Genomic DNA, 13,421 nt, shown 5'->3' on the forward strand with positions numbered 1-13,421 from the left:
CCATCACAGCCACCAGCATCCACAGAAAGCCTTCAAGTGACTGAAAAGGTCTTGCTGCATTCACAATCACGGCAACGGGAAATACGAGCTAGAGGCTTGGAGCAGCTGTAGCCAGGGAAGACTGCTAGGTCAAGCCTAAGTCTTAGCCCAGCGGTTTGCGGAGAAGAGTTCTCCCTGCGGTCTGTTTCCCACTGTTTCTTTCCATTTTAGATGTCATGAGTGTTAGGGCTCTCAATCAACATTCATAAGAAGCAGAGTCATTAACAGCACCACCCTAATTTCATAGACTGAAGGTCTCATCCTAAGAAGCTAACAACACCCAGATGATTTAAACCTCAAGATCTTCTTGGGATTCGGCCTAAAAGAATGATGATTACTAATTACTTACAGAAACCCTCAGCCTTCTTGGTCAGTTTCTGAGATCATGATTCGATTTACTCTGAAGCCTCATTTCAGGTTTTAGATGGGGAAGGCACAGGAGGGTCAATCTATTTGCTGAATCATCAGCTTGAATATATATATATAAAAAAATGATGTCAATACTAAAAGTATGACTGTCCAACTCATCAGCTTGCATATTGAGAGGCCACAAACTCACTGACTGCAAGAGAGAGTTTGGCCAAATCTGATTGCTGGCCTGAAGCCAGGCTAGAATCATAAATAATAAATTTATGTTCAAATTTGTAGCTGTCTGGCCACGCTGTCTCCAACTGAACAAATACATAGATAATGCCAGGAGAAGACGTCTGAAATCATAAAACTTCTCTTCAGATCCATCCATCTTATTACCTTGCAGCCACGTGGTCCAGGAGCCCTTCATACGCTCAAACTAGATTTTCTGCCTCAGCTTCTTCTCCTGCAGTTATTCAGTAATCACTGCCTATTGTATGTAACCACTACCTACAGCTAAACACATTCATTTCTATTAATATCTTTGTTACTATGGTTATTATATGCAAGAACTAATTAGCAGTACACCAGTGACCTTGATTTTCCTTAATGACAAGCATCATCAATTGGCAGAAGCAAGGAACTGTTTGGCTTGCAATCCCAGCCACAATTGCAGATAGCAGATGGAAAAATACTCGAAACCCAAGTAAGCCAGGAAGGGGGTAACCTGTCTGCTGCGAGCTGAAAACAGACAAGCAGTGCCGAGGGCCCCAGGGAAAGGGCTGCAAACAAGGTTCTTGCATTCATAAGAGTAACAGCAAGGGAAGAGATGAAGATTTTCTGCTTTAATTTGGAACATTTTTTTTTCTAATTTGTAATGTAAGCAACTACGACAGAAGGACAGAAATTAGACACGGAAAAACACTATATTCTGGCCAATGCAGATTTGCTCCTTTCCCAAAATCCTTCCCAGAGTCTTGCCCGGTTTAGGTTTGGACAGGCTATTCAATGGAAAGGTCTTCTACAACCCAAAAAACTGTGATAAGAAGTTTTAAAATAAGTGGAAATGTCTTATCTCAGGAGCCAAAGAGCACATTTACTTGGAAAAAAGGTTCATGACTGGTAGAAGGAAAGGTCAGTGACTTCCAAATGCAGATATATTTTCAAGGAAGACAGCAGCAGAAGCTTGAACTGCAAGATAAATGTCTGCGAATGAACTGAGAAAACATTTTGGAGGAAATAAAAACTGGGCAAGTGATCAAAACTTCTCTAAGCAAGGAGAAAATAGCTGCCTCGAAGACATATAGGAAGAAGAAGTAAAAGCCCTTTCAGGAAGAAAAGACATTTTACTTACTCAAGCTTTTGGTATAACTGTGGAACAATCTGTCTGGTGAGCATGCACAGTACTACTCAGGGTTGAGAGATTCAGGGTTGCAGATGAGGAAGAGAAACCCACTGAATTAGCAGAAGGCGAGACTAATTTATGCGCAGTATTAGACAGTATCTAGTACTAATCTGGTTGGTATCAAACAACATTCAGAATTCAAGGGAATCTGACCGATACCAAACTAACTACTTGTTTAGAAGACAGAAAGCACCATGTCTTACTAATGAAAAATAGTCTCCGCTACTCCAGCTCCCCACTGCGTACAGCACTAGCGTGCCCCAGATATACGGCTAGGCAATAATATTTTCCCGTGTGGACAAAGAGATCCCAGCGCAATAAGCCTGATGACTTCGCCCTACTTAAGTTACCCAACAAACTCTGTACACGTTACAGTGTAACCTGGTAACAGCCTTTAGCACCATCCTGGTAGGCTCCCTCCTCACCAGAGTAAATTTAAGTGCACCAATGTATGTATGCACATGCCGCTGGTGGCTTTACGTTATCAGCTTTCTGTTTTTCCAAGCGTCAGCTACACTGAATAAAAGGCTGGACCACAACCACACAAAGCCAAACACAGTTTCACATGGGCCAAAAACCATCTTGATTACATGAGTAACCACTTGTCTTGGCTCTAAGTTATCTACTGCCCTACGACATGGCTAAAGTAAAATCAATTCAGAGTTCAACTCGCAGTGGAAAAAAAAAAAAAATAAATATCAACATTTCCAAACAGATCAGGAATGAGACTGAACTATCACACAAAGCACTGTCAGCTCACTCCTCCCTGATGTCTGCATCCTCACTTAGGTCCCTGCGAGCACTTTCTTGTCCCAAACAAATGACTCCTAAGCATTCTGAATACTAGAAAACTGCGAAGGCTCCAGCCTCCATGCACTTCTTGCACCACACCCACTGTCAACTACTTTGGTACTAGGAGACCTGAAACCAGAAGCTAATCTGAAAGGAAAAGAGGCCGGCTTTTTGGCAGGGGTTGAACTCTGCCTCACTGAAGAACTGTTTTGCTATTTCTAGCTCATTAGCTGGAAGCTCAGTGAAGTTTAAACGCCAGCTGCCCCACGCTCTGAAATCTGGAATGCAAACCCTCCGTCAGCTGCCAGGGAATTTCCCAAGACAAAACCTCAAGCAAATAACAACATGTGAAAGAAAATGAGGAAGCCACCTAAATAAATGCACTGGTCAGAAGCACCGCTTCCCAGATTTTAAGGAACTATTTGTCCTGCAATCAAATCTGCATTTTTTATTCCAACCTGCAGATAATAACAGGTTATTACATAACTCAGGCTCAACTGAGCCGCTGCAGAGAAGGTAAGGGCTCAAGGAATCTGGGAGAAATAAGACAAGGGGAGAGGAGTCATGTTTAATAACCACTTTTACTGACCCACTGCTTGGGCTGAAGAGTAGCAGGGGTGTGGAGAGGTTCCACGTGGCCAGCAGGGCCCTGCAAAATCCAGCAACTGATGCAAGGATATTTCCAGCTGCATTGGCCTCCTGAGCTACCAAAGCGCCATTTATTTTTACTCCAACAAGAGTCTATTTAGCATTCCTGAAACGGCACATGCTTCTCTCTCCAGCCGAGTGGAAGTGGTTGGAAGCACCTTGCATCCAGCAGCTGACACACGCTTCCTAGAACCGACCGTTTGGTTCTTCTGGTAGACTGCAGCATAACAATCCTGGGTTTAGAGATTACTATCTGTGAAAGGAAAATGCCACGTCCTGTTAGACGCGCATTCTCTTTTCCCACCCATCTTGAACAAAGAAGCAGTAGTTGTTTATTACTTTACTCCATAATAGCCTGGGGTTCTGTCTTTCCATCAAGAATTCCTCCATATTAAAACTTTAAAAATTAAAGAAAGCCATCAAAATGTACTAGGCAAATAAGAAATTTCCAAATTACCATGTTACAGGGTTTGCATCCAGCCTTAAATACTTTGCTAGACACAGCATGTAAGAACGTAAACTTATTACCAGTGGTCCAACGCTCGGTACCTCAGCTTTGCCCGACGGCCTGCAAAATAGCAGCCACTGCTGGGAAGGAGACTTGACAAAGCTTCTTTCTTATAAATTGCCTCAGAGTTTCTTGCCATGAACTGTTTCCACCCCATTCCCAAAACCGCTTCTATGCACCAGGGTTATTTTCAGAGCAACGTACAAACTGGCTCGTTAGTATCATCTCTTCTTAACCACTGGGGGAAACTATGACACCAAATGATTAAGCAACTTCCCCACAGCCCCACGAAGCAGGACGCTGCTGACTGCCCTCCGGACCCAGCCGCACACCCTACGGTGGGGGAACTGTGGGCATCTCCCATGTGTCCCCAAATCCTCCCACCTTTTGAGACACATGTCCTGCCGCTCTCAGCCACGTGGAGGATCAAGGTGTAAAACTTACAAATTCAGGGAGGTTACCAACACCTGGGTTACTCAGACTCTGTAACGTACTTCCGTTGCTCTACTCCTCTTCAGCCACATCAACATGTGTGCAAGCCCCTTGCAGGTGTGAGCGCACAAGCACATCCCTCCTCTCTGCTGTTCTCTGCCATTGTCAGCGCTGGCTGCAGGACAGGGTTATTTCGGGCTTTGGCTATCAGATTTGTTTTTCAAACCTTCATGTTTTGCATTCCAACTTGTGCGCTTTGTGGCACTTGGGCACCAAAGAAACTATTACCTGGCTAAACAGAACGCACTGAAAAGCAGGAACAGAATGCTTTGCAAATGGAAAAGTAACAACTCTTTTAATGTCAATTTTTAACTGGTAGCAGTGTTGTGGTTTCATGTATTCCCCATAGCTGCAACAGCTCTTTTAGGCAAATTATCCTTTGCAGTAGAAATTTCCCTGATCTGAAGGAGGGTACTAAAGCAGCTAAAGCCAAAATTGCAATGTTGGTCTCAATTCTAGGAGAGATTCTGTCCCAGGCAAAGGTTCTCCAGAGGTCCCTTCTGCCTAAATCACTCCATGAGTCTATAGCTTTGTTAGGTCATTCCCAGATGAGATTTCCTTGCTTTCCTCCCTGCGCACCATGCTCTTTAAATTGCTTCCAGTTAATTCATAATCAAGGACGGGAAATGGGGAGAAACCTGAAAGGGTTAGGTGGTAAGCACACATCTTACACTGACAGTAGATCTTTCTAAATCACAGGGTTTCCAACATATCTTACTAACAGAACGTGCCATTGCTTGGACTGTCACTGCAAGGGCACAGCTGCATCTCAGCATTCAAGCACACAGTGATGCTGCAAAACTTTTCAGGACAAGCGAGAAGCAAACAGACCAGAGAATTCAGGCTGTATTTTCTTATAGTGATTTCCAGATTTCAGCATTTAGCCAAGAAATCTGACCACTGAGGGGGAAAAAAAAAAAAAAAAGTGCTCTTCAGACTTCAGGAATTCCCCACACCTCTGTGTTGGGCAAATGATGCATATCTGATAACATGATCTGACCTTCTGTCCTGTGCAAGCCACAGAGCCCATCTCAATGATTCCTGATCAGCAAAGACTGAATCCCATTTTCTTGGCTGAAGAAGAACTGCTTCTGCCCCTTGTCCCAATCTTTTCTGAGGAGAAGGCTGGGTCCTCTCAGATAACACACTTCACTTCTGCCACCCTGACCTCAGAGAGCGTAGTACCGTGGAACAGCAGGATGATCATCAGCTGCAATTGCCTTTCTTTGTCCTTAGACTGAGAGCCTGCCTTTAATGGTGGGGAAGGATAAAGGGCAGGCAAGGAGATCACATTTTTGAGCACAGAGGCACAAGCAGCTCCAAGGCTAACTGAAGAGCTAATCCAGTAACACTACAGAACAGGCAGGGCTCATGCCAGAAAGCAGTTTTGGGTCAGAAAGTTCTGAACTCTTTCCATGTGGCATGGAAGCAGCTCAACTGCATGGAAGGGGTAATACCAAATGCATTTCTAGGGCCAGGAAGGGATTCTGAAATACTTACATCCAAATTATGAAACCACAGCCCACAGAAGCCCATGCATTCCTAGCTCAGCACACTCTGTGACACCCACATGTTCCTGTCTGCTAAACTGATGTAGAAGAAACTAAAGATAATTATAGGCTCTCCTGTTATCTTCGCTTATCTGCTAGCAGCAGTTTTATTTGCTGCAAGGACTAGGAGCAATTGCAAATGAAACTGGGGAGGAGTTTCATTTGCAATCTCTTCTGGAAAAAGGGATTTATGACCTAAACCATGGGGAACTGAAAGGAAAGGTTCTACATTTATGAGGAGTTACATGACAGTTTCTGGCTGTGTACTTGACCTACATCTGCAAGTAAAGTATTACATCCTACACTCGCTACTCATTTTGTTTTCTAGGATTTTTTAAAATTCTGTTTCTAAAGCCCATCTGATTTATCCAAAAAGGTGGCTCCAATACTGTGCTGTGAAAGACAGTTCTGCCAACTTCTGCCATGCCTCATCTTCCTTCGTATGACATTGGGACAGAGAAGTGACATCTGACAGCGCAACTGATAAACCTGGCCACACAGACTTGCACCTACCAAGGATAACTTGGCTTCAGCCTTCATTAGAAAGGTTGTACTGTCCAAACTGTTACCCATCATTCAGCAACCTCCAAAACCAGGGAAGAGAGGAAACAAACCAACCAACAGAAGAGCAAAGCACAGTATAAGACTACACAGAAAACCTTCCTAAAAACAGTCTTAATCCCTCCCACAGTTCCCAGTCTCACTCCACAGCAACTTGCAGATACTCTCTTGACTGACACATGAACCAGCACCCAAGATTCTATGCATCTGGTAATCCCGTGTATAGACTGGGAATAAAACAGAGCAAAAACCCCAGTGGCACTCAAGTACTTCATGGTCAGGAGGACCAGGGCAGCAATCGTCCCCACTGGTGAGACCACACCTTGAATCCTGCGTTCAGTTTTGGGCCCCTCACTTCAAGAAGGATATTGAGGGGCTGGAGCATGTCCAGAGATGGGCAGCGGAGCTGGAGCGCATGCGCTCTGAGGAGCTGAGGAGCGGCTGAGGGAGCTGGAGGTGTTTAGCCTGGAGAAAAGAAGGCTTCAGGGAGACCTTATCACTCTCTACAACTACCTGAAAAGAGGCTGTAGTGAGGGGGAGCAGGGTGTCAGTGTCTCCTCCCAAGTAACAAGCAAGAGGAACAGCCTCAGGTTGTGCCAGGGGAGGTTTAGATTGGATATCAGGAAAAATTTCTTCACTGAAAGGGTCATCAAGCTTTGGAACAGGCTGCTCGAGGAAGTGGTGGAGTCACCATCCCTGGGGATATTTAAAAGCCGTGGCACCTGGGGGCATGGTTTAGTGGTGGATTTGGCAGTGCTGGGTTAACAGTTGAACTTTATAGTCTTAAAGCTCTTTTCCAACCTAAACTTCTACGATCAACTCAGGAAAGGGCCTCTCTGTGCACCAGACCCTGTTTACAAGCACAGCTCTAGCAAAGACAAAACTACCAGCCTGGTATCGCCTGTATTTCCGTTGCGCACATCTGTTATCAACAGAACCAGGCACCTGCGCTGGTGGCTCAAGCGCTGTACCCTCTCCTCTGCACACAGGTCTCGCTTCCCATGCTGGTTTTCCTCTGTATTTTCTCAGCAATAGTGCTGTTACCTCAGCCGACTTCTCTCTCTCTCGTTTCTCCTGCGCTTCCTTCTCACCCTACTTTCAGGGATTCCTGAAGTTCCTCCTCAGCTGCAGTTCTCCAGGGCTCCTGTCAGGGTTACCAGCTGTGGTCTCCTTCCCCTGCTTTCAAACCTGCTCCCAAACCCCACCCCAGCTCCTCTGCTGACACCAGCTTTTCTTTCTTTCAGACGCTTCTGACTCAGTGGCTGTTTCACATCGGCCCTTTGGAACTGGAGCAAGTAAAGCTATTGTCTGATTATTTTCTCCACCTAACTTTTATTCTTTTCTTCCCAACAGAAGGATTACATACCACATTTCCTCTGGAAACCATGTAACGTGCACAACTAAATAGCCTATTACTCCATAAGCTCACACGTTTTAACACGCGTTACAAAAGAAAATGTCACAAAGCAGTTGTCAGATGCAGCAGTGAATAAAAGCTTCCTAATGAAATTAAGTTAAAATAATTTTGATCAGGATTTCCACTGCAGCACTGAGAACTCAAACCCCAAAATGCTCTATTGAGTAAGTTTGGGCAGTCTGGCTTGCCACAGTTTCCCTGTTTACCAAATGGGGATAAATACTTGATCTCAGAGTATTATAAAGGTGGTATGTACTATAGCTGCACTGAGCACTATTAACAAGAAAAAAATTAAGAGAAGGACAATAAAAAGATGCTACTTTCAAACAAAACCAGAAAGAGGCAAAGGCAAATTACTGTTTTTATTTTAAAGCAATAGATGTACTGCCATGAATAATTCCAGGCTGGTAAACACTAAGTGCTGCTCTTGTTGTACGGCCTCAGAAGAGTTCAAACCAGCTTCAAGTTCAAACACACAGCAAGCGGCTGATGCTTCAGACAGCTCGTAGGGAGAGCCCTTTGTCCCAGCTATAATCATCTGATGTTCGGTTATAAACAGCCTCCCACAGAACCCCAGTACCGCAGCCATGTGCCAGTGCAGAAGAAGCGGTGAAACAACCTAATCTATTTTCTTTACCAAGCTAAATATAGGATAAATGAGTGAAAAGCACAGATGGTGAAAGCACCGCAAGTTTTTAGATTCCTCTGCTCTAGGAATTTAAGCTGCTAAAGCACAACACAGGCTAAGCCTTCTAAAATACATTCATAACTCAGCTCTGTCACCGACAGCAAAGCCCAGCTATAGAGATCACCGCAAGTGACCACTGTCATCCTATTAGACATGTGATTCATTTAATCTGAACGGTTGCTGTGAACTCTTTCATATTTCCCTGATCTTGCTGTCTCTCGTGACCATTCCTTGCAAATTTCCAGACAGAAAAGGAACAAAAAAACCCACCTCATGCAGAAATTACTTCAAACGAAGACATAACAAGAGGAACAAGGAATTATTTCAAATGCAGACTGAAAGCAGAAAATAAAGGCAGATTAATGATTCAGTAGCAAAATTCTTCTGGGCAAATGAGCATAACTGAAAGAAAAATCCCAAAGGGAGCATGAAGCTGAGGTATTTAGAAGAACCAAAACCAGAATGCAAAAACATCATCTTTTTTATACAACATTAAACTGTGTTGAAAATGCATTTCTGCAAAACATCCACAGTACTTAGGCAAGAAAGGGGCAGGATCAGACCAACCACCCCAAACAACAGAGTAAGTCTACCTAGTAGGAAAACAGGTAGAGCTGCAGAATTTTTTGTGACTCCCTCTCCTCCCTAGAACTGCACAGAGGAGAACACTAACAACAGGCTCAAACGGAGGGGAAGAAAGGGGGCACTTTGAGCAGGGCTGTGTCACAACAGTGCAAAGTTAAGGGAGACCAAAAAGCAAAACCAAGTAAAAGCACCAGCAGAAAAACGTATTCATCTAAAGAGAATTATCCATAAGAATAATACACACGCTCTGTCACACTAGGAGGGGTGGTACCCAGGAATAAAGCCCAGGTCTATTTCAGCCCCCATTAATAACTGCTCTCATCCATCTCTCCTTGTCATAAATACTTCAGCGCCTCCTGACAAGAAGGCTGAATCCTTAACGAGCACGACAGGGCGATTTGAGGTGGAATGAGACAGAAAGCTCGGAGATTTGTGATGTCAGGTCTAGCAGAAATGCATTTAAATTAGCACACTGAACAGATCAAGCAGCAGGCTCTATTACGCTCCTTTCTGGTACAGCGCCTAGAAAGCTGGAGTACTGAGCAACTAGTGATTCAGAACCTCCGCAGACAGGCACTTTATTAAAGGAGACTGCTCGCTTTAAGTTTGCGGGGATTGTTCTGAGGTTCCAGAAACACTGAGGATTTACTACCAGCCTCAGCGAGTTTGGATTCGCAGGTCTTAACTCCTTGCTCCAGCCTACTGACACTACTAGCCCAAGTTACTACAAGCCCCTTGCTTCGTAGCTGAGATTCTCCACCCATAAAAACGGAAAGGACTTGATCATTTGCAGCTCATGAAGCACAAAGAAAAGCACTGTGCAACGCTGCGCCTTCACCAGTCTCCTCAGAGATATGCCACCTTTATACTTCATATTATCCTGATCGCTCAGCAACGCAGAGGGAGGACGTGCACATGAGATAACAGCAGAACTGCTAGCTCTCGTGCAGCTCTTTCCTTTCAAACGCCAGGGAAACCGAGGCACGGAGATTTGCCCAAGGTCAACCCCCAAGTCAGCGGCAGAGCCACAGCTGAAGCTGCATTTCCTGACTCAATATTACACACGAAGCACCAGATGATGGTCTTCCTCAGCACACCTCTTAGCGCCTTTAATGAAGTTCACTGAAAATGATAAAACATCAGCAAAAACGACAAGCAAGTGCCTGTACGTACCAAGTATTACAGCATTCCTTCTCGCCCTGGGTACCTCGTGCTGTTTATATTCTCCTCTGGTCTCTCATTCACGCTTGCCCGCTCCCAGCCGAGCGGGACCTGCCGTAGGGAGCAGCCCAGGCCCACAGCTCTCCCGAAGGGTCACCAAAGGCAGCCCCCCCTGCACCGGGCCCACCGAGGGCAGGAGCCCGGCCGGCCCGGAGACCCCCACCACCGCCCCGGGCCTCTGAGGGGCCCGACCCCCAGCACGCAGCTCCGGGGGGCTCAGCGCCTGCTCCTCCGCAGCCAGCAGCTCCCTGGGCCCGCAGCCCCCGGCCCTCAGGCGCCCCCGGGGCCCAAGACCACCGCCCGCCCGGGCCCGACAGCTCCGCTGGGGGGCGGCCAGCAGGGCCCTGCGGTACCCCGGCCCCACAGCAGCCTCGGGCCCGGCCCCCCTCCGCACCCACCGGGCCCCCCCGCACCCACCGGCCCGCCGCAGGCCCGGGCTCTCCTGCACCCACCGGACCCCGCACGCACCCACCGCGCCCCCCCCTCAACCCACCGGGCCGCCGTAGGCCCCAGCCCCTCCGCACCCACCGGGCCACCGAGGGCCCAAAACCCCCCTCAGCCACCGGGCCCTCTCGCACCCACCGGGCCACCGAAGGCCCGGGCCCCGCCTCAGCCACCGGGCCCCCCGCACCCACCGGCCCCCCGCAGGCCCGGGCACCCCCCTCACCCACCGGGCCCTCCCGCACTCGCCGCCCCCCCGGGATGAGAAGAAGGAAGAGAGAAGGCCGGGCGCGGGTGCCTCACCGGGAGAGGTGCTTCAGGATCTGCTTCTTGATGAGGCCCGCCATGCCGCGGGGCGGCAGGGCTCAGGGCCGCGGGCGGCGGGACCCCATCGCGGCGCCGCCGCCGCCTCCCGCCCCGCCCCGCCGCCGCCTCCCGCCGGCCCCCGCGCGCCACCGCCCCGCCCCGACGCGCCCCCTGGCGGCCCCCGCCGCACTCACCCCACGCGTGTGCGCGGAGCGGGCGGGCCACGGGCAGGGCCGCAGCCCCACGGGCCCCCAGAGGACACAGGCAGGGCTGCAGGGCCACAGCCCCGTGGGACACAGGCAGGGTGGCAGGGCCACAGCCCCACGGGCCCCACGGGACACGGGCAGGGCCGCAGCCCCACGGGGCCCCCAGGCAAGCCCTGCAGGGCCACAGCCCCACGGGACAGGGCAGCAGCCCCACAGGGCCCCACAGGACAGGGCCACAGCCGCACAGGCCCCACGGGGCAGGGACAAGGCCACAGCCCCATGGTACCCCACAGGCCAAGGCAACAGCCCCACAGGGCCCCACAGGACAGGGACAAGGCCACAGCCCCATGGGACCCCACGGGCCAAGGCAACAGCCCCACGGGCCCCCACGGGACAGGGACTGGGCCACAGCCCCACGGGAGCCTACGGGACACCAGTGAGCCCTGCAGGGCCACAGCCCCACAGAACACAGGCAGGGCCACAGCCCCACGGGACACGGGCAGGGCTGTGGCTCGGTACATGTCAGCTGCTAAGGCACAAGCACCAAGGGGGCACCTGCAACCACCAGCAGCTTCAGGCAGGTTTTAATTACGTGTTTTTACCTCTATTAAAACATTGATTATTAAAATGCTGATTATTAAAACTTGGGAGCTGCAGGCGATAATCCACAAAGCAGCTCAGTTTTACCTTTCTTCTTTGTAAAGCTCCCTTCCTAAGACTATCCCAGGTCAGCCCAAACCAATTTATTTTAAATAACGTGCTCACACTCCAAAAATAAAATGTTAAATATAAAACACTGCAGCCAGGAAGGCTGCTGAATGAAAAAAAAAAAAAAAATCATCTTAGTTGCTACTTCGTTTCTGTTTCCACTGTAACTCTTTGATAGATGAGAATGAAAAATTAGACCATTTCACTTGCCAGGCGCTATTTCAGTGCGGATTACGAGGGAGTGTTTTGCTTTCAAGGCTGCGCTCAGCAACAGGAGCCCACAGAAACGGTCACGGCATACCCCCCCAGAGCCTTACACCCATCCCTCATGCCTGTAGCAGCTCCACAAGAAATCAATGTCCTTTGTGCTTTCCTGAGTACATTCTGTTTTCATCTGACTGTAGGCAGGGGGGGGAATCGCAAGTAGCACAAACCCGTGAACTTTTCTCAAAGCCCAGTCCTGATCATCACTAACTCCTGCCTATTTTTTTCCTCCAGGAGAAAGCCATTGCTTGTTGCACGTTGGATGTGAAAGCAACCCAGCTTCAGCCTAAAGCTGAAAAACACTCAAGATTATGGATCAAGGAGACACATTCACCTTCCAAGACACACATGGGTACAAACATGTCGGCTCCTTGCCATCTGCGCAGTGTCCGATGCCTGCAGAACCCAACGTGGGAGATGAAGCTGCACCAGTCCAGCCCCAGCGCTGTTACTGCAGAAGTCTACCTCTAGCATGGTTTATTATAAAAACATCCCCTAACTTCTGCCTCATCTCAACATTTGTTGAATACGGCTATTAAACACTGAGCAATCAAATATCTGCAGTCTCAACTACACCACATTTTTTACAGCAGATTGATGAAAGCACACAAACTCCTAAAAATATCTCCTCTAAGTGATTGCACTGTCCTGTCTCATCGCAGGGAGCAACTCAAGAAAGGAGCCCTTGCAAACCCTGCTAACCAAATGCTTTCTTTTAAGATGCAGATCACTCCCACTTTCATATTAGAGGCAGATATGTCAAGAATGAGTTGGACAGTTCTGCAGACTGAAATGGATGACAACCGACCTGCGCAGAGCAGCAGGGTATGCAAACAGAATAAATCCTTGATATCAATTAGAATTGTGCACCTGCATTATGTATGGCTCATCAAAAGCAAAGTCCTTTTATTAAACTAAAGGGCCTGGGATATGTCTTCAACAACACATCCTTTTATACTAAGAAGAGAACAGAGCGTTAATAACTACTGACTCAACTCCAATAATGTAATTAAATGTGTCCACACAGATGCCCCAGTAGCAATAGAAAAGCAGAAACATGTTTGGCAGCATCAAAACAATTACTGTAAGAAGCAGCCTTTTAACAGCACCTCTTTGCTTCCCTCAGTGGAGAATCAGCATTTTAATAAATTCATTCTATTTTGTGCTGGTAAAGTCACTTAACGTTGCAGTCTCCCCAGGCAATTGGTATCACTGCAGTATTTTCTGTTGTCACTCTGT

The 13,421-nt window shown here is 48.0% G+C and overlaps 1 protein-coding gene across 1 annotated transcript in view; it reads right to left on the reverse strand.

Annotated features, from left to right (window-relative positions):
- Positions 1–11,123, reverse strand: part of BLTP3A (bridge-like lipid transfer protein family member 3A) — a 35,438-nt gene extending 24,315 nt beyond the window's left edge. The window contains exon 1 of the mRNA XM_055819632.1: positions 11,002–11,123. Within this exon, the coding sequence (XP_055675607.1) occupies positions 11,002–11,045 (44 nt within the window). The 5' untranslated portion in view covers positions 11,046–11,123. The remainder of the gene's footprint in view (positions 1–11,001) is intronic.
- Between the last annotated feature and the right edge of the window lie 2,298 nt (positions 11,124–13,421).

Source organism: Falco peregrinus, chromosome 16, assembly GCF_023634155.1.
Source record: "Falco peregrinus isolate bFalPer1 chromosome 16, bFalPer1.pri, whole genome shotgun sequence".
Lineage (NCBI taxonomy): Eukaryota > Metazoa > Chordata > Aves > Falconiformes > Falconidae > Falco > Falco peregrinus.